Source organism: Sturnira hondurensis, unplaced genomic scaffold (genome assembly GCF_014824575.4).
Source record: "Sturnira hondurensis isolate 20B ecotype Veracruz unplaced genomic scaffold, ASM1482457v3 Scaffold0001074, whole genome shotgun sequence".
NCBI classification, from domain to species: Eukaryota; Metazoa; Chordata; class Mammalia; order Chiroptera; family Phyllostomidae; genus Sturnira; species Sturnira hondurensis.
In genome coordinates this window covers 3,821,779-3,849,670 of record NW_028073705.1, presented here as the reverse complement: position 1 = coordinate 3,849,670, position 27,892 = coordinate 3,821,779, and the positions used below count along the sequence as shown (strand labels likewise).

The window sequence follows — 27,892 nt, the reverse complement described above, 5'->3', positions numbered from 1 at the left end:
CAAAATGAAGAAACAGAAATTCAAAAAATGAGGAGAGGCTTAGGAACCTCTGGGACAACCTTAAACGTTCCAACACCCAAATCACATGGGTGTGAGAAGGAGAAGAGGAAGAGCAAAAAATGGAAAACATATTTGAAAACACAATGAAGGAGAACTTCCCCAATGTGACAAAAGAAATAGACTTTTAGGAAGTCCAGGAAGCTCAGAGAGTCTCAAAGAAGTGGACCCAAGAAAGTACACACCAAAACACGTCATAATTAAATATCCCCAAGACAAAAGATAAGGAGAGAATCTTAAAAGCAGCAAGAGAAAAGGAGACAGTTACCTACAAAGGAATGTCCATAAGCCTATCAGCTGATTTCTCAAGGAAATATTTCTCATGCAAGGAACCTTGCATGCAGGTAAGAGGGATCTGGAAAGGAGTATTCGAAGTCATGAAAGGCAAGGACCTACATCCAAGATTACTCTATCCAGCAAAGCTATCATTTTAGAATGGACAGGCAGGTAAAGTGCTTCCCAGATAAGATCAAGATAAAAAAGGTCCTCATTACCACGCCCTTATTTTATGAAATGTTCAAGGGACTTACTTATCTAAGAAAAAGATCAAAACTACAATCAGTAAAATTACAACAAACTCACAACTATCAACAACTGACCCTAAAAAACGAAAAGGAAAACTAAGCAAACAACTACAATGGGAACAGAATCACAGAAATGGAGATCATGTGGAGGGTTATCAGTGGGGAAGGAGATGAGGAAAATGGGGGGGGGGGGAGAGAGAGAATAAGACACATAAATGGTAGGTACAAAATAGAAGGAGGTTAAGGATAGCATGGGAAATGGAGAAGCCAAGAACTTACATGTACGACCCATGGACATGACATGTACTAAGGTGAGGGAATGATGGCGGGGATGGTACAGGGCAGAGGGGAATAAAAGGAAAAAAATGGAACTGTAATAGAATAACCAATAAAACATATATTTTAAAAAAGACAAGTTGAGCCATATCTGTAGCATCAGTGCTATCATCCATTGCCAAAGCATAAAATTTAAAATTAGCAGCTTTACTCTCCAAACTTCTTTCAATTGATTTTCCAATTTCTTCGACTTGCCTGGCCATAGTCTGGGGAAACAAATTGCTTTTAGAAATATCATCCCCCTTTTTTCCAGGGCAAATTATATCTGCCACACTTTCTGTACATTGCTTAATAAACTCAACATCAGTAAATGGTTTTGATTATTTTGCTATTAAATATGCTGCCACATAACTAGCTTTTACAGTGGAAGACAACCAAGTTGTAACTTTTTGAAAAAATTTTTGTTAAGACAGACTTTTTTGTCCTTATGACACAATCCTTCATACACACTGAGTTTGGCAGCATGTTTTTATACTTAATGCATGTCAAATCAGGGTCTTTGAAAACTTGCACAAATTCCTTACAAATTAAGCACAGTGCCTTACTTTCTGCCTCAACAAAAAACTGGTCATCTGTCTACTCTTCATTCAATAATCTTCCTTCATCCATAATTTCTCTTTTTAAGGGTTGTTTTTTCTTTTGAGACACTGTAACAGGTGATGTGTGAGGTGACACTAAGGTGTGGAAGTATCTTTAATAATTAAGTAAGAATGCTTACCTGACTTCTAAATAACATTAAATGCCTAATGTTGTAACAGTAGGTTGAAATATTGATAATCACTGTCCCAACTATATGCTATCTAAAGAAAGTCACATTAAGTATGACATACACTGGTTGAAAGTAAAAGGATGAAACAAGACATACTATGCAAAAACTAATGAAAACAGAAAAAATAGGCTATATTAATATCAACAAAAATTACCAGAGAATGACATTATGTAATTATGTAAAAGACTAACCCACCATGAAGACAAAGTAATCCTAAATGGCTATTAAACATAGCTAGAAAAACACATTAAGCAAAAACACAAATCTACGAGACCCTCTCTCAATAATTGATAGAATAAGAGAGAAAATCAGCAATGATATAGAGGAATTCAATAAAAATATCAACCAAAAGGATCCAACTGGTATTTATAGAACACTCCACTGAACAGCAGAACACATTCTTCTCAGGTAAAAGTTTAATTAAGACAAATCAAATCCTAGGCAATAAAACATAAAGTGTCAACAAAGTTAAAAGAAAGTAAATCATATGGCACATATTCACAAACAACAATGGAATATAATTGGAAATCAGTAATAGAAAGACAGCGGGAATACTTCCACACCCTTAGAAAATACACAACATACCAGACAACATATCAGCAGTCTCCAACCTTTTTAACACCAAGAACCAGTTCGATGAAAGACAATTTTTCCATGAACCGGAGATGGTGGGGGGATGGTTTCGGGATGGTTTCAGGATGATTCAAGCATATTACAGTCAAGCTCACCCCTTGCTGTGCAGCCTGATTCCTAACAAGCCTGGACTAGTACCTGTTCTTGGCCCTAAGGCTGGGGATGCCTGATCTAAACAATGAGACAACGATGTCTCAAATAAAATAAAAATATATACTGAATTGAATAAAAATAAAAATATAACATCAAAACTTATGAGAAACAGTTAAAACCCTCAGAGAGGGAAATTTATAGCATAAACCTACACAAAAGAGAAAAAGGGTCAAATCTACAATCTAAGCTCACATCTGCAGAACTCAGGAAAAGAATAGCAAAATAAATCCAAATCAAATAGAAGAAAATGATAAAAAACAAAAGTGAATAAAATTTAAAAATATATAGGGAAAAGAAGTTTTTAAGCATAAACAAAGAGCTGATTCTTTGGATAGAATCAATAAAGTTGGCAATCCTCTAGCAAGCCTGACAAAGGAAAATAAAGAGAGAATACACAAATCACCATTATAGGAATGAAATGGAGTATCATCAGAGATCCTGCAGACATCAAAATGATAACAAGGGAATAGTCCCAACACTAACAACTTAGCATAGACCAAGTCCTCAAAACACAAACTACCCCTAGTTACTCAACATGAAACAAATGGTTCAATTGCTCTTAAGATAATTAAAATTATAATTTAATCCCCCCCCAAGAAATGAATAAGTCTAGATGGTTTCATCGATTTAAAGAATGTTTAAAGAAAGAACACTTCCAATTTTACACAAGGTCTTCCAAAAAACAGAATCTGAAGCACTTCCCAATTCCTTTTATAAACTTAGTATTACCCTGACACCAAAATCAGAGTACCAAAAACAGACTACTACTGACAAATATGCCTCATGAATACAGACATAAAAACCTTCAACAAAGTATTTTAAAATATAATTGAGTAATATATTTTAAAAGGTATACATTAGGAAAAAGTGGGGTTTATTCCAGGGATGCGAGGTTGGTTCAACAGTAGAAATCAATCATACTTATTATAATAAGTCACCACTGTAAAACAGGCTAGTGAAGAAAAGTCACATAATTATATTGATCAATGTGGACAAAGCATTACATTCAGTCAACACACACTCATGATAAAAATCTCAGTGAAAAAACAGGAAAAGAGCAGAACTTTCATTTGACTGAGCATCTACAAAATACCTATAACTAACATACTTAATGGTGAAAGACTGATTTTTCCCTTAAGATGGGGATGTCCACTCTCACCTCTCTTAATCAATAATACAGTGCTAGAAGTTCCAGTCAGTTCAATACAGCAATAAATGAAGATAAAATGCTCACATATCAGAAAGAAAAAGAAAACTATCCATATTTAAAGATATGATGTAGAAAATAGAAGGAATCTAATTTTGAATCACAAAGAATCTACCAGAAAATCTCATAACACCAGTAAGTTAAAAAAACAGAATATAAGATAAACATTTAAAAAAACCAACTGTATTTCTAGGTATTAACAGCAAACAAATATTAAATATATAAATCATTTATAATCACTCAGAAAAAGAATTAAATACTTAGGTATATCTAGCAAAACATGCACAGGATTTACATGCTGAAAATTGCACAATGCTGATCTAAGGAATCAAAGAAAACCTAAGCAAACAGGTTAGAAAAATCAATACAGCCAAGATGTCAATCTCTCCAAATTAATATATAGTTCAATACAATTCCCAACATGATTTTGCTATACACAGACAAAATATTCTAAAATTTATATGCAATGGTAAAGAAACTAGAATAAAAATTTTGAAAATAAATTAAATAGGAAGAATGTATCTGCCCAATTTCAACATTTATATAACTTCAGTAATCGACACTGTGGTGTCCCCTTGTTAGGGGATAGACCTGTAGACCAATGAAACAGGGTACGCAGAAACAGATTCAGAAAAATACTCAACTGATTTTTAAGGAAAGTAAAAAGTTATTCAATGAAAAAGAAGAATGAAAAGCAAGTAAAGACATGGAAGCTAAATAATATGTTATTAAATAATAAATGGGTCAACAATGACATCAAAGAAGAAATCAAAAGATAGCTGGAAACCAATGAAAACAAGGACACACAATCCAAAACCTGTGGGACACTGGGAAAGCAATCCTAGAGGGAAAATCATAGCATCTCAGACAGGCCTATCTCAAAAAAAAAAAAAAAAGAAAAAGCTCAAATAAATTATCTATCTTTACACTTAAAAGAACCTAAAAAACAAACAAAGCCCAAAGTGAATAGAAGGAAGGAAATAATAAAGATCAGAGAGGAAATAAATGAAATAGAATCTAAAAAAAACCAAAAAAACAAAACATCAATGAACCCAAGAAATGGTTCTTTGAAAACATAAACAAGATTGACAAACCTTTAAAACCAGACTCATCAAGAAGAAAAGAGAAAAGAACCAAATAAATAAAAATAGAAATAGAAAAGGAGAAATAAAAACTGACACCAAAAAATACAAAGGATTGTAAGAAAATATGAGGAACAACCACAGGCCAACAAACTTTACAAATGGACGAAATGGATAAATTCATAGAAACATACAATTTTCCAAAACTAACTCAGGAAGAAGAATCTGTTAAATAGATTACACCTAGTAAAATGGAAGCAACAATCAAAAAACTCACAAAAAACAAAAGCCTTGGGATCAGATGCCTTCACAGGTAAATTTTACCAAACATTCTGAGAACTAACACCTCTCCCTCTCAAGATATTTCATAAAATTCAAGAGGAGGAAAGGTTAAACTCATTTTATAAATTCAGCATTATCCTGAAGATGAAGACACTACAAAAAAAGAAAATTATAGGGCAACATCCCTGATGAACAGAGATGCTAAAATCCTCAACAACATATTAGCAAACCAAATACAGTAATCCATCAAAGAGATCATAATACACCACGATCAAGTGGGATTTATTCTGGGAATGCAAGGTTGGTACAATATTCACTAACCAATAAATGTGATTCACCACATAAACAAAAGGAAGGATTAAAATCACATGATCAAATTGATAGATGCAGAAAAACCATTTCATAAAATCCAACACCCATTTATGATAAAAAACTCTCAGCAAAGTGAATTAGAGGGAACATACCCAAACATAATAAAGGTCATATATGACAAACTCACCGACAGCATTATACTCAATGGACAAAAACTGTCCCTTAAGATCAGGAACGAGACAGAAATGTCTGCTTTCACTTCTCTTGTTCAATATAATATTGGAAGCCCTAGCCACAGCAATCAGACAAGAAAAAATAAAAGGCATTCAAGTTGGAAAGGAAAAAGTAAAACCATCTTTCTTTGTAGATGACATGATGCTGTATGTAGAGAAACCCAAAGATTCCACCAAGAAACTGTTAGAACTGATAAAGGAATTCAGCAAAGTAGGAGCATACAAAATTAATATCCAGATATCAGCTGCATCTTTATATGCCATTAGTGAATTAACAGAAAGGGAAATTAAGAAAACAATCCCATTCACAGCTGCTACAAAAAGACTAAAATACCTAGGAAAAAACCTAACCAAGGATGTAAGACCTATACTCAGAAAATTACAAAACACTGAAGAAAAAAACTGAAGATAGAAGAAAGTGGAAGCACATACCACATTCATGGATAGAAAGAATTAACATCATTAAAATGTCCAGACTACCCAAAGCAATCTTTAGATTAAACATAATTCCTACCAAGATTCCAAATGACATATTTCACAGAACTAAAGCAAATATTTCAAAAACTTACATGGAACCACAAAAGGCCCCCCCATAGCAATAGAGATTCTGAGAAAGAAAAACAAAGCTGGAGGAATCACGCTGCCTAATATCAAACTATAAGGCCAAAGTACTCAAAACAGCATGGTACTGGCCCTGGCTGGTGTCACTCAGTGGATTGCGTGCTGGCCTGCAAACCAAAAGGTTACCACTTGGATTCCCAGCCAGGGCACACACGGACTTAAACATAGTAAGTAAAAATACAAAGCTTTTATTAAAAGAAAAAAATGTTGAAAATATCTTTGAGATCCAGGACTAGAAGAGTTTTAGACTTGACACTGAAAGCACAATCCATAGAAAACTGATAAATTAATTTCATCAAAATTAAATACTCTGGATCTGCAAAAGAACATTAAGGAAATGATAAGACATGCTATACAGCCTGTGAGAAAATATTTGCAAACTACACACCTGACAATTATTTGCCGAATTAGTGGCTGCCAAGGGTTAAGGAAGGATAGGAGTGAGAAGGACATGGGTACAGTCGTAAAATGACAAGGAGGGATCCTGTAGCAAAAGCAATGTTCTATATCTTGTGTATCGTGGTTGTAATACTGTACTACAGTTTTGTAAAATGCTTCCGCAGAGGCAAATTATAAAGAAATTGAGGAATCTCCCTCATTTCATACAACTGCATGTGAATCTACAACTATCTCAAAATAAAGTTTAAATTAAAACAAAATATTTTTAAGTCAACAGTGAAAAGTACAATCATGACCAATTACCACATGGTAATTTATGTGGAATATCTAAACCTCCAATACACTGATTAACTAAATGTCAATTTTAACTTTCTACTGTAAATATAAATGCCTTAAGAAATTAGTATTTTCAGAGCTACTGGTAAAAATCAAATGATTACATTTTCAAGCAAAATAATTTTCATAGTTCTATAGTGATGACTTGTCATAAAATTTTATTAATCAATAAAGAAATTATTAACACACTAATGAATAATTAATATGAACCTTCACTTGCCAAACACCACTCTGGACGTTTCCCTTTGTGTTAACTCTGCTGTTGAGACTATACATGATAGTAGAAAGCAAACAATGAAAGCTCATTCAGCTACTGTGATAAATCCAACTAAAATAACTGTTTCACCCACTGTAACCTTGGTATTTCTTAAGCCATCTCAGTTTTAACTCAGTAATAAAAAAACTTGGCATTAACCACTTGTTTCTTATATCTTCCACAAGTGTCCAACTTCAATAATTACTCTGTTTAGAGCAAGAAGAAATGTTCAGACAATGCTTATTCTAAAAGATCTCCTCCCAAAACTTCTGAAATTTACTACCATGATGTATTTTTTTAAAGTTCATGTTCTTACAAATGATTTGTTCATGGCACGCTTCACTTCATCAGAGCCATCTGAATAAATCTGCTGAAATAGTTTGTTTAAAGCTGCATCTCCCTCCAACTTCTCATTCTTTTCTTCTTCTTTGATCTCTCCAACCAATTTATCCCAATTTCTTGTATAATGAGATGATGATGGATATAGGTTCTTTACATCTATAAAGTAAAAAGAAATGATTAATCAACATGTTGATTATGCCAAAAATATGTAAACTGTGTGACCTTGGTATAGAACACCTTAACAAGTAATAGGTAACTGAATTTCATGTTTGAAGTAAGTATCTTTCTGATATACACATCAGTAATTAAATTTACACTTCTAAAAACTGAATCAACATAATGTAAAATCGAGGACTTTCTTTTGAACTCAATAAAGTGTAAACTTTTGGTACATTATGCAAAATTAGATTAAAAACAGATTTATGTAATAGGGGAAACTCAGTGAGAAGTATACAGAAACTTTTATATTTACAGAAAGTTGTAAAGATAGTACAAATAATTCTAAAATTAGTGTTTTTAAAAAGTTGCTACATGAAATTTTTCTTATAAACAATATTTTAATGTTAAAAATATGACTTTTTCTGAGGTACTTATATATCTTTCAGAGTAGAAATAAACTGAAAACAAATAATTATCCATGCCATTTGGCAGTGAGTTAAGACTTTATATTCTCTCCCCACATTAGAAATATTACTTCAACAGGAGATAAGAAGGAATTCCTGAATGTTGAACAATACTAAATGGGATAACCTAAAGTTTAATGCCCACAGCATGCACACAGAGCAAACTAATGGAGACTGCTCACACACAGAGAGACTACCAGCCCAGGGACTCGGGGCACTGTCAAGGCTGCCCAGAAGACCAAAAGAACAAGATCTTGGCACACAAACAAATTAAAAGTAACTAAGCTACCTAGTAGGTATAAGAGCAATTCTGTTCACTGACCAATGGAAATATAATGCAAACCACAATATGAGCCACATGCATAATTTTGAAATTTCTAGTAGCCGCCTCACTAGAATCAGGTGAAATGTATTTTAATAACATACCTCATTTAACCTAATATATATTCAAAATAATGTCATTTCAATATGAAAAAATGAAAGCATTTTACACTTACAATACATCTCAATTTAGGCTAGTCTTATTTCCAATGCTCAACAGGTACATGAGGCTAGCACCTACTATATTGGACAACACAGCCACTAAAGAGCTTTAAAAAAAAACCTGATTCAAAGATTCACTGTCAATATTTTAAGACACATTAATGCTAATCTAAATGTTCTTTAACAACTGCCTCTCTGTATCTCCTTCCTCAAAATAGCTGAAAAACTGCTAATTGTTCATTCTGTTTTTCCATCCTTTCTCTTCATTTATAAACTAACTTTCTCCCCACCCACCCTCACCTCAAAACAAAACCACAACTACATAGTTTTGTTCAGGGCAAACATACTATTTCCCAAATCCTACCCACCCTTCCTCTGATAGTAATCTCATCTCTGTACATTATCACTAGTAGCCAAAGGAAATTTTTTAAAAATTGCTGTGAAAATTAACAGCCTAGGAAACATGGGTTTAATTAATTCTAACACAGACTCCCCAGAAGGCTGGGGGCACATCCCTCTAACCTCCGCTGCCCAGATACGTTAACCAACGTGCCCTTACCTGCAGTCTGCAGCTTGCAGCACACAGGAATCTGACAAGTATATTAATTCCTTACAAAAATATAACAGGACAGGAGGAATAGCATCTTTATGAATATGCAAAGCAATGAGTTTAGGAAAAGTTCGTAAAACTAAAAAAACCTTTATAGTTCATCTCAGAAAAATTTTAACATCTACGGATAGTAGATAAATTACTGAGATGAGTAACCTAACTTCTTTGCTCATTAATTAGAATATCAAATAACTGCAAAGATATTCATGTCAGGACTTTCCACTGTTAGAAAGAAAACACAGCAACAAGCAGTTAAAAAAAAAAAAAGAGAGAGATTAACAGAGAATCAGGTCCAGACTCTGAAGCTCTGCGTTTAGCCCTAGACAATAAAAAATACTAGGTGATTTTAAGCAAATTGCTTAACCTTCCTGAGCTCATAAAACAGGAGGAACAATACTAGACTGCCTACTATACAGGGCTGTTCTTAGAATTAAGTGAGATATCACATTTAAAGTGTTTCTTTGAACAAATCCTTTGAGCTATATATAAACTTCAGCCCAAAAAATCTCTGGGAGTCAGTATGACTTTCAAATAAAACAGGAAGAACCTTACTTAAATAGCTTAAATACCAACTTGAAACTTAATTCTTAATTATCCAACCCAAAATTTCATTCTTAAAAATCATCTGTTGGTGTTGGTTTCCTGGTTTTGCTAATTATTCTATAGCTTAGTTATAATATTATCATTCAGGGAAGCTAGGTAAGGGGTACGAGGGAACTCTTTCTGCAACTTCTATGAGAATATAAAATTAAGTCAAAATAAAAATAGTAAAAATGAATAATCTGTTTGCTAACTCAGTGTTTCTAAAAGATGCCATAAGGAAATGTGTTTTCTGTTATAGAAGCAGTGAAAAATCTGAAAATAGCTGGAACATAGTATTATCTCATTTTAATAATCAAATCAAAGCATTAACTCTAATCAAAAACGTATTTCTCTCCACTCATTTGTTTACAACCACTGCTGTAAAACATAGTCTTAAGTTACAGTTTTAAGAGTATCCTACAGATTAATTTCCCATTAGAAACCTACCTGCCTATTGCATATGCTTACTTAGTACTGACGTTGACATAAAGTAGTCTGTCCCTTAAAGGTTTAAACATATCAACCCTAGTTTTCTACTCTTCTCCTAGGCTTTCCTTAAGCATTCATTACCTGTTTGCTTCCACCTCGGTATTAACAACATAGTGAAATGGAGAGATACTTAGTGAAGCCCTGAAATCCAGGAAGAGTTGACAGTATCAGAGTAGAAGGGAATAAATAAGAAGGGAAAAGGAAGAGGAGGAAACATATCAGTAAATGACTAATTCACTTAATACCCAAAAAGCAGCAATAGGAAAAGCCAACACAAAAAACCAAACCACCTTCAACTGATGTCATAAAGTGACATGGTAAACAATTCTAATTCCCTCCGGGCTTTTCCTGCCATTCATTTGTTCTCCTAATAGTTTAAGTCAGAACATTAAAAAGAAATGCTAATTTGTATTCATTACAGAGCAATCTTATTATACTGGACGTATCTTGTATTGGGAACATAAATAATCAAAGCAGAAAGAATGCTCATTACTAATTTCAACTATGTAACACAATCTGAATTTAAAGCTCATCAAGGCCAGAAAACAAACCTGCGATGAACTGTTTTGGCTGAGGCACATCTCCTTGCCCCTCTAGCTTTTCCCATCTCACAGCCTCTGGCTTTTTCATCTTAATTTCAATCTGGAGGAAACACCAAACAAAATCCATTATTTAATGTAAAACAGACACAAAAAAATGCAATTTTCTTAAGTCATCAAAGTTTAAGAAGAATTAATAGTGTCCTTGGGAGTTTCCTTAGATTATACAAGGTTAAATTTGAAGAGTTTTGAAACATTTATTTTTACTTAAAAGCCCTTCAAAAACATACACACATTATAAACACAATTAATAAGAGTCTTGAAATCCTTACGCTTTTTTTCTTCTAAAGCAGTGTTTTCAACCAGGAGTGATAATGACCCCCAGGAGACATTTGGCATCATATGGAGACACTGTTGTATGGAGACACCGCTGGTTGTCACACAACTGGGGTGGGGATGAGGAGTGCTACTGCCATCTAGTGAGGAGACACTAGGCAGTGCTACTACACACCCTAAACCATACAAGACAAACCCCCATAACAACTACGTAGCCCAGAAGGGCAACAGTACACCCACCAAGAAACCTTGCCCTAAACAAATTACTGAATTTGCATATACATTAACGAGTTTTAAAATAAACTCACTGCACTGAATAAAAAAATAATACAATTAATACTAACATTTCCACAATCATTTGTTCAATAGTTATTAAACACTATGAGCAAGGGATGTGGGGAATTTTTTTAATATTCAAGACATGTCTTTGACCATTGGGAGGTATGTGATACACTTCCAAGTTATTCAAAAGGCAAATAAATGTTCTAAAAGCTCAGGAGACATCACACCTAGATGTGAATAGGTAAGGTTGCAGGGTACCTGTGAAGAGCTGGGAGAGGAATGAGCATCAACTATGGTAGAAAGGGTACGTTTCCAGAAACAAAAGCAATAGCCTAAAACTTGAGTCAAGAGGTATGAAAGAAATCGTGTGCATCAGGGAGTAGAGGAGATTAATTTGCCTCAAGTCCAGGATATATGTTAGAGAAATGAAAAATACAGATGGAAATAAAAGGTGTAAGGCGGACTGAACAGCTTCTGAATGCTAAACTAAGGTCACTTGTTAAAATGTTCACAGCATTTTAAAAGCATCTTTTACTTTAAATTAGCAATTACTGGTAATCTTTCTACAACCTGCATTTAGGGAGAGAATCCTTAAAATTAGCACTTTAAAGTATCTTATCACTTGTATAAAAACAGGGTATACAGAAACACTATCTTTAACTAACCTCCACCACAGGGCATCTCATGTTCCCATGCTAAGCACTTACTATCTATAAAAAGTTCCTTGTTATACCTGAAGAGCAGCATACACTAGCACTGGCATCTACTGAAGCCATTATAACCTGAATAATTGTGTAGTATGAACAAAGAGGCCTTTATAAAGCTAAAGTCAAAACTCTGAGTAACAATCTGTTTCAACTGAGAGACACTGACCCGAACTTGAAATTATACTTCATCCATTTATTGAAACAGCTGCACAATATAAAACCATTTCAAGCAGCTTTTTTGAAAAGGTAAAAAGGGGTGGGGATACACTAATTTTCTACGAATTCCTTTTTATACCCACTTCACTTCTGATGCTTTAAAAATGAAGTGTTAAGTCTTTATTCTGGCAAATACTTCTAGAAACCACCAGTTCAATTTCAGATATCTTTATTACAACCATCAATAAGCCATTCTATTTTCATTTAAGTCAAAAATAATGTAAAAGTTAACTTACAACTTTGGTATTTTGCTTGAATGTTGCTCTTACATGAACAGGGAAGGCTTTCAATGCATAATTTCCCAAAGCAGTATGCACAGGTTAGTAATAAGAATTCCCACTGTGCTGGATTGTCAGTTTTCAATATTATGTGTACTAACCCCCAACTCTAAGGTCTCCTCTGCATAGTAGAGTGTTTAATTTTTTCCAGTGAAAGGAACTTCAGACTTAAAGAGAAGCCATTATACTTATCGGGTCTTGGCATCCAGACATCCCCTTCTTAATAAATGCTACACAAGCTCCCACTTAATGCTACACATTTGACAGGGAAGGGATCTTTATCAGACACTAGAAAGCTGTGTTCACTGGTAAACTATTCTTTTCCAGCAACCTTTTGAGAACTACCTGTTTCAAGACTGTAGTTATTTAACAGGGTGCAGCCAAGAAGGGAGGGGGCCCAAATAGGGATTTGGAATGGGGTCCAGAACTCAAAGTGTACAGGAAATAATAGGATGTCCTCACTCCTACACAGGTGTGGGGAAGGGACAAAAGAGGCAGGGTCATGCAGAGCTGTTTCCTACAGCCACAGCTTTGCAGCTAACCTCTGGCATGGTTATTTAACTATAACCTTTAACTGGGTGCATAGATATGTTAAATAGCTGTGGCTATGCTTTGAGCCAGGGAGAAGGGAGTGACTTCTACCCAAGAAGTCATATAACCTTCTACCCACATAACCGGGGGAGGGGGGGGCAGGTCTCCAAAGTTACAGTACCTGTGTGAAAGCTTGAAGTGATTGGCTCCATGCCATGAAGCCCGGCTTGCCCAGACCCACTACGGCAGCCCAGTAAAGCTGGAAGGATATGAGAGTGCCAGCAAGTGTAGCCGATTGTGGGAAGAGTCAGAAATGGGGCTGCAAAGGACTGGCACGGTGATTTAAACCCAGACTCCACAGCCATTAAAGAGAGAACCACATGCAGCTTAGGTAGGGGAGAGGATCACACGGCTGTGGCAGTGCAGGGGGAGAGCCACATGCTTCTGGCAGAGTGGGGACCCCCACAGCCATGTGAGGGAGAGCACCACTCAGCTTTGCCAGAGTGGGGACTCCTGCAGCTTGGGTGGAAAGAATCACCATGGGGCTTTAGCAGAGAACCGCCACTCGGCTTTGGCAGAGTGTCGACCCCTGCCCTCCCCACAGCTTTGGTGGAGAGAAGAACCATGTGGTGTTGGCCAAAGTGGGGACCTCCGCAGCTTTGGTAGGAGGACCATGCAGCTTTGGGGTGCTCCCTTTGCCACATGGCCTGGGAAGCAGGAGAGGCTTTGCCTAGAAGGGTGAAAGAACTCTTGCCAGTAGGCCCTGAGAAGGTGCCACGTGGCTTTGGATTAGAGATCCTCCCTGGAGGGCAACACAGCTGATGATGCCAGCATCCTGAATCATGGAGCCTATTTCTTTTCCTGAGTTACAGTACTCCAAATTAGGGCAGGGGGATAAGGAAACACTGTGGGCATTTGTGGGTATCCTAAAGGACTTTGATATTTTAATGAAGACGTTAGGCCACTACTTTAAGCCTGTATGGCATTAAATAAACCTTTCCTTTCCTTTTTACAAATCTCTGGCATTGAGACAGGTCTTTCCTATCTGGCGGTGAACATAACGAACCTGGTAGGGGGTCCTTTGGGTAATAGTATATCGTGACCCCCCTTGGCCCTGTGCCTGTGTGTGCATGTCTGTTCTGCAACAGTTTTAGTGTCCCTGAGTGGGCCAATAATTGCCCCCCCCCAGTCTGTTCTACAAGTTACAAAATAATTGTTCCCCTTTAATAATAATATAATATTCAGAATGCAATTTCCCCAACATTTTCTTACTCAGGTCTTTGTATATGTAATTGCTGTATCAAACCCCTTTGTCCAATAACAAAGTATCTCAGTCTTCCTAGGCCGGAGTCCACATCTAGCTTCTTTACTTTTATACTCAAATAATTTTATAATCATTTTTTAAAATGCAACAGATGGTAATGAATGAAGAGAAACTGCAAAAATCTTCTCCAAAGTTCTTATAGTTCAACTCAAACATTTACTGAGTGCCTACTCGGAGCCAGGCACTATGCTGGTACATAAGGTCACAGCTTCTATTCTTCTTACATCAACGAGAAAAGACATTTCCCATGAATGAAAAATGCCAGAATATACCATGTGTAGTGACATACCTACGTATCGGGAAATCTAGTTATCTGGAAGGAAATATGTCAAAATTTCATTAGTAGTAAGAAAGACTGGGTGGCTACTTTCTCAGCTTCTTTATATTTTTTCAAATATTCTATAACATACATTTATTGCTTTTATAACCTGAATAAAAATCTAATTGGGATAAAGTAGTAACAGTAGTATTTACTGAGCATTCGTTATATAACCTGTGTACAAAGTGCTTCACATACCATCTATCTCACTCAACAGAACGACCCTATAAAAGAATACTATCCAAACTGTAGAGATGAGGAAGCCATGAGATACAATAACTTGCCAAAAGTGTCTCTGTTAGAAGTTTTACTTATTCCCTCAGAAATAAGCAGAGATTGAGAACAAGACAATGCCAACTCGTGTGTTTATAAGAGTCACAAATAGGTGAAACTTACTGGATATATTAGTTACTTACCTTGTGCAAGTAACTAATTTGGCTAAGCCTCAGTTTCTCCTATAAAATGGGATTAATAGCGTCTATTTCACTCAGGGTTCTTAGAGTATTTAATTGAGACCACATATAAAAAGAAGACATAACTCTGGCAAATAACTGAAGGCTTCATCAGTCTCTTTATCATCATAACTACTTTAAAAATCTGAGTAAATTGCCCTGGCTGGTGTGGCTCAGTGTATTGAGCGCGGGCCTGCAAACCACACGATTGCAGTTCGATTCCCAGTCAGGGCACATGCCTGGGTTGCGGGCCAGTTCCCAGCAGGGGACTCACGAGGGGCAGCCATACACTGATATTTCTCTCCTTCTCTTCTCCTCTAAAGATAAATAAATAAAATTTTTTAAAAAATCTGAGTAAATTATTTAACATCTCTGGGGTACAGTTTCCATAACTGTAAATAGGTGACAAAAATACCTACGCTATCCAATAACTGTGAGGACTGCATGGGATAAGACATGGCAGTCACACCTATTATATTCTCCATAGGCCAAACAATATGGGACTGGCTAAACAAGCTCCAATAAATGTATACAACGAAATACTTTACAATAGAATATTTAAGGGCACGAAAAAAAGTATCTTGTATTCCTATTTTAGTCCAACTAATGTTAATGAATGACTAAGTTTAAAAAGACAGCTACAGATAGTATATATAGTAAAATCCCTTTCACTTAAAAATATATAAATATACATTAATAGAAAAGGTGGCAAGAATCCAAGATCTATAATTTGTAAATATCAGCAATTAATCAGTTTTTTTTAACAAAGTTCACTATTACCACACCACAGTATCAGAAACACAGAACAACAATTGCCAAACCCCCACATCTGTTATGTTCAAAAAAGCAGCAGCATCCCCAGACACCTCACTGAAATTCTTCTATGAATATTAAGAAACCACTCACTCTACAACTTCTCTAATTTTAATGAGTGAAGGAGGGAGAAGGGAGTTATTTGTCTCTAATTAAAGAAACACATTTTCATTTCCCACAGTTCCAGTTAAAAGCCTTCACATTTTATACTGATATAATAGAGAAAAATTACTTTGACTAAAATAGGAATACAAAAACACTTCCACAAGGGCATGTTTACTCCAAAAGATTCTAATTTTTTAGAGGTAATGAGTATTAATCTTTAAAATGAGTATTTCACATCTGTCGTTGAAGTTATAATCCCGTGACTGTGACCAGAGAATACTGTCATGAAATTAACAAGACAGAAAAAAAGAACAATGCAGTTTCTTAATAAATAAAGTGAATTAATAGGCAGATATGAAAGCTGGTATTCAGTAAAAGGTAAAAACAACTATAAGAGATACTGGAAAAATATAAATTCTGACTTGGAAAAACATTAAATATCACACTGTAAAATATTTAGTTAAGAAGTGCTATTTCATTAATTTAAGGGTCCTAGTTCTAATTTTCATTGCAAATTATATTAATTTCTCACTTGAATTAATAACACTTAACCAATGGTTATACATGAACACGCAACATTCGCTCAACTTCTAAGGTGGGGAACAAAATAACAGAATTCAAAAAAGAAAAAAATAACCCTTTTAAATGACAGTGTTTACACAATTTCTCATTTTAAGCAAATTCCTGAGCAAACTACATCCTTTTCTCAATTCACATAAAGGATTCAAATACCTGAACACATGCGAAAAGCACATTATTTTACTACTTTTTTCTCAGTGTCATCACTTAATGACTCCCAGTAACCCAGAGAAGGATTTTATTCTCAATATTTTAACAATGTCTCCCTCTGCTGTGAGAAAAAGGACTCAAACTTTTATTTTCCTTAGATATAATTAAGTATGACAGGCTCTTGAATTGTATCGTCTTGTTCAACATCATTTTGTTATAAAGTTGATGTCACAGGAACTTAACTTGTTTGTTCACTGTATTAATCGGCCTATAGTAAAACTGGTTTCATCAGGCCTTGTTTCGCTCAAAGTCACTACCTATCAATGACTTTAAGTGAGGACACACTGTACATCTTAAAAGTTGGTACTCTAAGAGAGTAATACATCTTGCTTTGAATTAGGGCAAGAAAAATAATCCTTAGAATCTTTATTCTTTAATCCAAAACTCAGAAAAAAACTAAACAAAGAAGCACTAAGTTTACAGAAGTACAAGCATTCCTCCTGGGATAGACTGAACGATTCAGTAACTATGTGAACTTGAGAAAAACATTTAAAGTCCATGAACTTCAGTTTCTTTTCAGCTGTAAAACTAAAAATGCATATAATCTGCCAACTTCATAGTGTAACACCAGAATCCAGTTTCAATTCATTCACTGTACAATTACTGAGCACCCACTATATATAATGCACAGGGCTTGGGTTGCCAAATTCAGCAAATGGAACATACTTTGTTTACTTTAAAAAAATCATTCAGTGTGTATAATGTTAATTGGGCATCCTGTACTTTATCTGGTAACCCTACCAGGAGCATGTACAAAGACAAAAATATGATATGCTTCTTATCCTAAAAAGACTAAGCAAAATTACTAAGTGTAAGGGAAATAAAATGTATCTATAATCAAATTAGTACACAAGAAAGAAAAGTAGTTATACAGCTTTTAAAGACAGGAAAAAGAGAAAAAAAGAAAAAAGGAAATTGGGAACAAACTAAGAGGGGTTAGGGAATGGTCAGAATCAACAAGCACTGACGGGGCTCAAAACAGAAAAAAACTGTTTGACCAAAAAACAGATGACAGTGCTTAGTTACATCCTCAACTTACCATATACACTATTCTTTTTCTTTTCATTTATTTTTTAGTTATAGTTGACATACAATATTATATTAGTATGGCATAGTGATGAAATTTATAAAACTTATGAAGTGATCCCCCTGATAAGTCTAGTAGCCATCTGATATCATACCTAGTTAATACAATATCACTATTATTTCCTATGCTAAACTTCATATCCCTGTAATTATTTTTATAACTGGCAATTTGTACTTAATCCCCTTCACCATTTCCACCCATCCCCTGAACCCCTCTTCCACCTGGCAACCATCAATCAATTTGTTCTCTGTATCTACCACACATACTATTCTTCCTAAGGATTGCGTTGGCCAAAAAGTGAATTTAGTTTTTTCCACAAAAGAAAAGACATATTTGGCTATCTCCTGCTATTGGCTTCTAGTGGGTGGAGGCCTGGAATGACCTAAACATTTCCCAATGCATAAAACAGCCACACAAGCAATGAATTATTTGGCCAAAACGTCAATAGTACCAAGAAACTCTGCAAATCAACTTTTGACACATTTGATCAGTCACAGCACCTTCTCCATACACTGCACAAATCTTTTTTTGTGTTTCAGTTGCGTTTTTACCTTTCTTGAAATAAAGCATGATACAATGAAAACACTGCTTATCTCCTTCCATCTTCAATATTAAAATGGCTACACAAAAGCTCACCAATTTTGATAAATTTTTTAAATGTATGCTGATATGATAGCTGTTCCAATACAATCTAACAAAACTGTTTCTAATGAAGTTGAAGACAACTAAGCACTACTAAAGCCATTGTACAGTAAAAAAAGTAAATGAACTTTTTGGCCAAACCAATATATGGAGTGGCTCAGTAACACAAATTTTTAAGTCACTTACCATCTATTCATACAAATCTGTTTACATTTAAATTACTTCAAAAGAACATGCACTGACAACCTCTTGAAAGAAATATGTACAAAAATGCCAAACTCAATTTTCTGACCTGTCTCCCTTTCCAAGTCTAGACAGATTTTTGTGCTTGATTACTTTATCCAATATTTACTTTATCCAATATTTATTAAATAAGTTCTACACAATGTGGACGGGGCCAGTAAAACTAAAATCTTCTTGATAAGACTCATTCCTTTTCCCACTTTCTATGGTCCAAGCAACTATTTCCTCTATCTGCCCGATAATTACAGTTTTATACTTTGTAATCTGCAAAGAAATGGACAGATCATTTTTAACTAGATGCAAATAAAACAAACAAAAAAACCCTGCCTCTTTTCTTTGCATTTCCTGCTCCAACCCTCTTCTTTCTGCAGGACCAGTTACCAGTCTTCATGACACACAGGCTGACCTTGAGTCTACCCCATGATAGAGAAATTCACATGTTCTGAGAACTTAAGACTCAATACTTAACAATATATTGCAGGACGTGTAGAAAGAAGGTGTAGTAATGAAAAACGTCTATTATATCATTCATTCTCGTTAACCTATCATATACCTTCACACAACTTTACAGATAAAAGAAATTCAGAGCTTATTTAGTCCATATTCCTCCTTTTTATAGATGAAAATTTAGTCCTCTAGTCATTAGGACTAGAGGTGTGGTTAGTATGAATTTACAGGGCAAGCAAGATGCAGTCACTTTTTTTTACTTTCAGTTGTTTTTTTCTTACTAAATTACATTACAATCTAGATCTTTTGATTAATATATAAAATATTCTCAGAATTTTAATTCTTTTGCATAGTTTGCTTTTAAAAATATTTAAAAAATCTAAGAATTATACACTCAAACTACAATTTAAATTGTTCATTAATACCCCACATCAAAGTAACCTAAAATTCAGCTTAACTAAAAAACAAACAAAAGAGCAGATTAAACCTTATAGTGGTTTGCATTTTTAACTTCATAAGGTAGAGTGAAAAAAATATTTGTATTTCAAAATAGGTCATACTGACAAGCTCAAGAGAAGAGACATTTGTCAGCATCAGATGTGAGAGAGAGGCTGTTTATTGTATCTCTTTTGAAAAACTTTATTGAGAAGTGTTATACTTATCTTAATAAATACACAAACACCACTGAGGTTAAGTAGATTTTTACAATCTATTTTGGAAGGGGAAAATTGTTACTCAAAATTTATTGTTATTTACCTATCCTTTCAAAGACATATAGCTGAAAGATCTATAATCTTATAATCATATTGATGATTAATTGACCAATGTTTCTATATTCTGAAAATATTACTACTAACAATTCTTTTCAGTTGTCTTACCTTTGTTGAAAGTACTTTAAATGTGCTCTGTTCTGGTATTATAGGATGAAGAAGTCTCAGTTTCAAACCATAGTCCTCTCCAGAAGGAATTTTCACCAAAGCAGACAACTAATGAACACAGAATTAACAGGACATTTTATAAATTTATATAATGAAGGATAAAATACTTAACTACAATCACAGAACTTCAATACCATTGCAGGCTAAACACTTTATATGAAGGTATCAGATTTAAGAACCTCAAAATAATCCTTTTTTTTCATCTGGTGACCTTCACACAGATTCTCATATATATAATAGCAGAAAATAATGTTTTAAAACATATACTTTATGTTTACTCAAAGATAGAGGAATAAAATGATACAGCATAAAAGTATTCACATGCAAAACATCTACTTCTACCACTAACTCTTAAATATATATCATAAAGCTATACTAAATTCTAAGAAATTAAGATATTCAGTCATATTCATTTAATATAATTAAGTAAATTTGAAGATGTATAAATCACACAATATATAAATCTTTCTTCATGATGTATAACATATATATGTAAATAAATCACATGTCTTACTAATATCCTTTATATTTGTCAACCAAGTTCTACTTTGAATTCCAAATGTAAAGAAAAAATGCATATCTAGCTATAACCTACAGTATACATACTCTTGTCTCAAACTTAAAATAATTCAAATTGAAAAGCAATGCTTTAGATTTCCATCAGCATTTTCCACATTATCTCAGGATGAAATGACATATCTGATAAACTGCTATAGATTATTTGCAATATACTCTATTTGCAAATAAAAGTATTTAATCTCAACATAAAAAAATTGTTCAAAGACTAATGACCTCTTTTTCTGAAAATTCCACATTTACATCATTCTTCTGAACATTCTTGACCATAAGTGTTACGATTACTTGAGATTCAGTTTGATACCAGTCATACCTATTAAAAAAGAAAAAAACTTAAAACAGAAATTCTCATTTTCTTAAAGTTGTTGCTTATGTTTTATCAAGATAAAAACTACAATTTGATAACAAAAGCTCCACCCTAAGGAACAAAATACAAAGCAGCTGGTGATTCACAAATAATTTTATGTAACTAATTAATTTCCTACGATCTGTTACAGGCAGAGAAGAACAGTAAGGTAGATGATGCCCCAAACCTTTCCACTGGACTTAAACACTTAAATGATTTTTGGGGTTGTCAGTTGTATCTCTAATTCTGTTGTGTTTGTTACGCTTATGTTAAAGAAATGAGTTTTAAATGGCTAACAGTTATTTTACATCATCACTAGGTTTGACACTCTCATTTCAATCTAACACTAAGTGAAGCACATCTATGCCTTTTTAACAGATGAATACATGTAAGCTGACAGGGGTAAAGTAATCAGTAAGTTCATGGACCCAGGTCAGCTCGACTCCACACTCTTAAGATCCCTTAACTGAAGCTGTAAACAAACAGCCCTGAGCACAGGGAGCAAATAAGCTAAAATTAAAATAATTTAAACTTTAACTCATTCTACTAGGCACAAATTAAATATAATATCTTCCTTCAATCTCAAGGTATGTGGGAGAACTAGTGTGCTTAGAGATTCTAACTCTCTCACACTAAAAGTTCTAAAAGTGAAAGAATCATTAATTTCTAATAAATTAAACTAGACTTTTAAACACCATGAGGGCAAAGCGATTTCTCTATCATGTCACTATCACTTTCCCAAGACTAAGCACAGTGCCTGGTATACAGTATATTTATTAAACCAATGTTGGACTAGTTTATGCTCCAAAACCCATAATTACTTGATGTTATGTGTTCTGCCTCTGCTACTGCCATCAAGCTAGCCCAAGTTCCTTGTACACTTGGCACTTGGAGAGTCACAGTCGACCTCCCTAGAAAGAACATGGGCAAGTTTCTTTGTTTCAACATTTCCAAGCCATTTTTGATAATTAAGATGCACCTTGATTATAGCAATGAACTTTAGGAGTCTCACAGTTTCCCTCTGAAATTCAGTGAGGATGCAAAGTTCCAAATCAATGCCTTGAGTTTCTGTTACAGTCCTAAGATTACAAGTTATACACATGGCTAATAAATAATTTAAGATAAATTCAAATACTTGCGAGACGCTTATTCATTATTGTAATTGCAGCCCGCAGCAAGTTATCTTCAAGTCATAAGAAATTTACTCTGAACATAAGAAACAGGTAAAGTTTACATTCTATCAAGCCTAATACTAACTTACTTACCTGTGTATTAGTAACTTAATTGGAACAGTTTCTTCTAAATACATGGAAAGGTGACATAACATGAAACCAGGGTGACATAACATGAAACCAGGTAAAACAAGTTTAAAGCAGAGAAATGATCTGAATTTAACCTTAAATAAACACTAATACTCGTAAGTAAACAGCCTTTTACAATTAGTTTTTCTGGCCCTGACAAGTGTAGTTAAGTTGGTTGAATACCATCCCACGAAGCATATGGTCACTGGTTCTATTCCTGGTCAGGGCACATGCCTGGGTTGTGGGCCAGTTCCACTGTCAGGGGTGCAAATGCAGGAAGCCACCAATCAATGTTTCTCTCCCTTTCTCCCTCCCTTTACCTCTTTCTAAGAATAAACAAAATCTTTTAAAAAGTAGTTTTTCTGGGTTGTAACACGATTTTTTTTAAAAACTAAGAAATACTTAAAATCACAGGGTAAGGACTTGCCTACTATTAAAAATAGTTTTCTTTTTCGTTCAGACGTATTTATCATGCATTGTTATATGAAAAAGAAACACTTACTTGATTTTTGACTGATGAGTCCTCTGGGATACAGACTGATTTGGGCAAGTTAAAAGGGAAAGGTTTTTACAAATTAGCTTAACAACTGTATATCAAAATGTATGTATTACTTATTTACCTAGTACTATAGTTAACTTTGATATGGAAGAACCACCTGCATGAAAACTTCCTTCAAAAAGCACGGTAACTGTTAAATAATACTAGGCTTCACAAAAATTTAGAATATTCAGCATTTTATAATTTTATGAGTTTCAATTTCAAAATAAATTCTTTTAAAATAAAAAACAGCATAAAAACAAAACTTTGTAAAGGTATGACTGAAAAAGGTTACATATAAAACGTCCAGTTTCAAGACTGAGTAACTCTCTAAACTGAAAATAGTAACATTTAAAAACCAATTTTTATAATACCATATAACTTTCAGGTAACAAACTCTGCTCTGGAACATAAAAACATTTACATAGTGCCTTCCTGGTGACACCTTGCTCCATTTGTGGCCTCTCCCCAACAAACGTTCTACATTGCCTATCAAGAAACAAAGTGAATCCTGACCAATCCATACCTTCCTAAATTACATGTGTTCCAGTTAAACCTATGTAAATTTAAAGAACTTGTCCAAGGTTACGGCTGTCCTTTAAATTGTCCCTAAACAAAAGGGGAAGACAGGGGGTTTGGAGGAAGAAAAGTAAAACCACTTGAGAGAGTTGAATGGATCTCAGATTTAGTCTCCAGTGTTAACTACTGAGAAACACCTGAATCTAGACTGTATCAAGTGGAAGCACTAACAGATTATTTCAGTTCATTCTGGCACCAAAATAAAACTAGATTAAACTACAACAGTGACAACACGCATTGGGTCTAAACAGCTATTTGTGTTATTCAAATGCCACTGTGTTCTTTTCAGGCCTACCTCCAATCCCGAATATTGTTAAGACCTGGACAAAAATACTAACAGGTAAAGGAAGCCAACTTTTAAACACCACCTCCAAACCAATTCCCAACTCATCATCCCTAGGAATATGAACAAACCTGGAGATCTATGGATAGCCAGCTAAGACTCACTTTTGGCGATATTCAAAACCCTCATCACTACATCTGCAGATAAGGGGCCTGGTGCTTACAACAGGGTGAGGCAAATTAGCTCTATCACACCCAGTACACACATGAAGAAAGCTCCAAGAATTAAGTGATGTGCTCAAGGTCACAATGTAATTCTTGATGACCGAGATGCCTATCTTCCCTTAGAGATTAAAAAAAAAAGACTCAAAAAGGTTAAGTAACTGCCCATTTAGAGAGTTAGGACTACACACATATCTCCTGACCTCTCTCTTGTCATTTTATATCTTGACTAAATACATAGAGGATCACTACTAAAAACCAATGGTCATAATTTAACTGTATGTCTTATATATAAACCTAAATTGATTAAAACAAAAATTTAAGTTTTCTTCTCCACTGTAAGTTTTAATAATGGGAAAACTTGAAAATTTTCCTGTCCAAAACAACAACATAAAACTAAGATAAACATTTCCAAATTTTAATATTTGTGTTTTAGCCTATCATAAGCAGCCCTCCAAGTACTTCAAGGCAGCAATTGTTCAGCCTAACAGTGATGCTTTTCAGCAGAGAAAACAATCTTCCTGACCATACTAAAAATGCACTGAAAGAACCCTGTAACTTTCATGACTATAAACTTCTATACTTATTTCACCAATGTTATTTCAGTTACCAAGAAAACAAGTTATTTAAATGGTATTGCTTAATATTTAACTGAAAGATCATTCTGAGTCCCATCTCAAATATGCATGGTAATAACCTAATTAAGTAAAAACATGAAGGATAAAAACTTTGGACTTACCACGTTGGATTGTGACTCTAGTAAAAAAAAAAAAGGAAACATTTTCAGTTAATAGTACATTTATAGGCAAAGCTATATACGTGGTTTCTCTGGTACACAGGTACTGATTAAGCAAACCAATTCCCCATACATTCCAAATTTTAAAAAGTGTTTAAATTTTGCACCAAGTGTTTAAATTTTTCCCATTCCTTAGTAATTACTTACCAGTGATACCAACACAAAACAAGTTCATCCAAATTTGCCTTTCAAAATAACAAACTAGGTGAAAATCAGAATATATTTGGAAGATTTCTGGGCAAGATGGCAGCACAGGTAAACACAGTACTCACCTGCTCCCACAACACATCAAAATTACAACTAAGGAATTAAATAAGCCACACTAAGACTGGTAGGAGGGGTGGAAATGTGGAATGGGCTAGTTCCACACCCACATGTGGCCTATAAAAACCAGGAGGAATGTCTCGGCTGCAGATGTCCCCACTGAGTGAGAGGTCCCAACCACTAGACCCTCAGCCCAAGGTTCCAGTGCCAGAAAACAATTCCCCATAACTTCTGACTATAAAAATGAGCAGGCACTGAGACTGAAGGAGACAGAGGGCTTCTGAAAACCCAGAAAATTCCTCTTAAGGGGCCTGCACACAGATTTACTCAGATTCACTTCTTCTGAGCCTCAGGGCTGGGCCAGCTGCTTGCTTTAAAGGTACCACCACCTCCATAGGGAGGAACTGAATTATCTGGCATCAGTGCACGAGCTGGAGGACAGCTTTCTCCTGCACAAAAGTGATGGGAGAGGCCACAGTATCTTTTCTGAGCCCTCCCCACACAGAGCCAGGAGGCAAGTGACACATCTGAGACTCCATAAAACTGATTCATACTGTTTACCCTACCCTGCTGATTCCCTGAGGCCCTGCTCCACCCAACTGTTAGGCCCAACCAAGCTGGTTCCAGTGGGTTTTCCATACAAATGAACTTTCTTGCCTTAGTTTCACATTTTCCAAAAATCTCTCAAGAAGCATCTGACCTCAGCAAGCCCCAAATCACTTGCTTAGTGGACCCAGGCCCAAACTAGCAGCATCTGGCCTTGGTTCATACCTTGGCCTTACCTGGGTACCACCAAGCTAAGCATAAGTAGCAGCTATCTGTACATAGCTTTGTAGTTCATGACAGATGGCCCCAGAAGAACACAGGCAGTAGCTGACCTTGGCCTGTACCTCCTGGGAGGCCCTAGAGCCAGTGCACCCAATGCACAGCTTCAGACTATGTCAAAACCACCACCATCTAACCACCTCTACAAGTGACACATTCAGGGGCAGATGAAATGGCATCCAGAGCCCCGCTGAACTAAGTCATATTCTGTGGAGTGGGCTCCTGCAGAGCTGATCCTCCAAGGTGGGTGGTAATCGATTTGCAGCTGATTGGACCGGAATACTGATACACCAACAGCCATCAAGGTTCAATTACAAGAGGAGGGTGTGCACAGCCCACAGAGAGGGCTTACCTTAAGTACCCAGCTTGGGTGATTAGGGAAGCTGTGCCCCTGGACCCTACAGAACACATACAATATTAGGCCAGTTTACCAAGCCTGGTGGATGTAACAACTCTACTTAATACATAGAAACAAACAAGGAGGCTGCTAAATGAGGAAGCAAAAAAAACCGAGGTCCCAAATGACAGAACCAAATAAAACTTCAGAAAAAGAACTACACAAAATGGTGAAACAGTTAGAAATGAAAAATATACTTAGACAAAGAATACATTGTGTAGAATTAACATAGAGTAGATGAAGCTGAGAATAAAAACAAAGATTTGAAGAAAAAGAAACAGAAAACATCCAATCAGAACAGCAAAAACAAAAAAGAACCCCAAAAATAAGGATAGCGTGTAAGGATTCTCTGGGACAACTTCAAGCACACCAACTTCTGCATTACATGGGTGGTGAAAGGAGAGAGAAAGAAACTGAAAGCCTATTTGAGAAAATAATGACAGAAAACTTCCCTAACTTGGTAAAGGAAATAGACACACAAGTCAAGAAAGCAGAGTCCCAAACAGGACAAACCCCCCAAGAGGCCCATACCAAGACACATCATAATTAAAATGCAAAAGGTTAAAGAGGAACAATCTTAAAAGCAGCAAGAGAAAAGCAATTAATTACCTACAAGGGAGCTCATGCAAACCGTTAGCTGATTTCTCAACAGAAATCTTGCAGACTAAAAGGGACTAGCAAGAAATATTCAAAGTGATAAAAAACAAGGACCTACAACCAAGATTACTCTATCCGGGAAGCTATCATTTAGAAGCAAAGGACAAATAAAGAGCTTCCCAGACAAGAAAAAGCTAAAGGAGTTCCATCAAGCCAGTATTATATAAAATGTTAAAAGTCTTTAAGAAAAGGAAAAAAATAAACTTCTGATCAATAAAATGGCAATAAATACATATCTATCAACAATTCAATCTTAAGAACAGAAACAAATTCATATATAGACAGACAACATTTTGATGGTTCCCAGATGGAAGGTTGTTTGGCGGTATGGGTGGAAAAGGTGACAGGATTAAAAAGTACAAATTAGTAGCTCCAGAAGAGTCATGGTGATATAAATACAGTACAGGAAATAGATTCAATAATACTCTGATACGTATGTATGGTGTCAGAAATGAGTGCAAGATTTATCGAGATGATCACTTAGTAAGTTATATATACCTATCGCAAGGGTACACTGAAACTAATATAATAATGTATGTCAACTGTAATTTTAAAACATTTTTAAATGATTTTAAAAAATTGAACTTCTGGCCAAGATAGAGGTATAGGTGGATACACTTTGCTTCCTTGCACAAAGAAAAAAAGGCCAACAACAAATTTAAAAACAAAAATAACCAGATCTGCCAGAAAATCGAACTGTACAGAAGTCTTGACAACCAAGGAGTCAAAGAA

At 35.1% G+C, this 27,892-nt stretch overlaps 1 protein-coding gene across 1 annotated transcript in view; it reads right to left on the bottom strand.

Moving 5' to 3' along the window:
- SUGT1 (SGT1 assembly cochaperone of MIS12 kinetochore complex) overlaps positions 1-27,892 on the bottom strand; it is a 49,562-nt gene that overhangs the window by 6,769 nt on the left and 14,901 nt on the right. Inside the window, exons 7-12 of the mRNA XM_037060497.1 lie at positions 24,961-24,977; positions 23,103-23,137; positions 21,170-21,266; positions 20,318-20,425; positions 10,881-10,971; positions 7,517-7,698 (exon numbers count right to left, since the gene is read on the bottom strand). Coding sequence (XP_036916392.1) covers positions 7,517-7,698; positions 10,881-10,971; positions 20,318-20,425; positions 21,170-21,266; positions 23,103-23,137; positions 24,961-24,977 — 530 coding nt within the window. The remainder of the gene's footprint in view (positions 1-7,516; positions 7,699-10,880; positions 10,972-20,317; positions 20,426-21,169; positions 21,267-23,102; positions 23,138-24,960; positions 24,978-27,892) is intronic.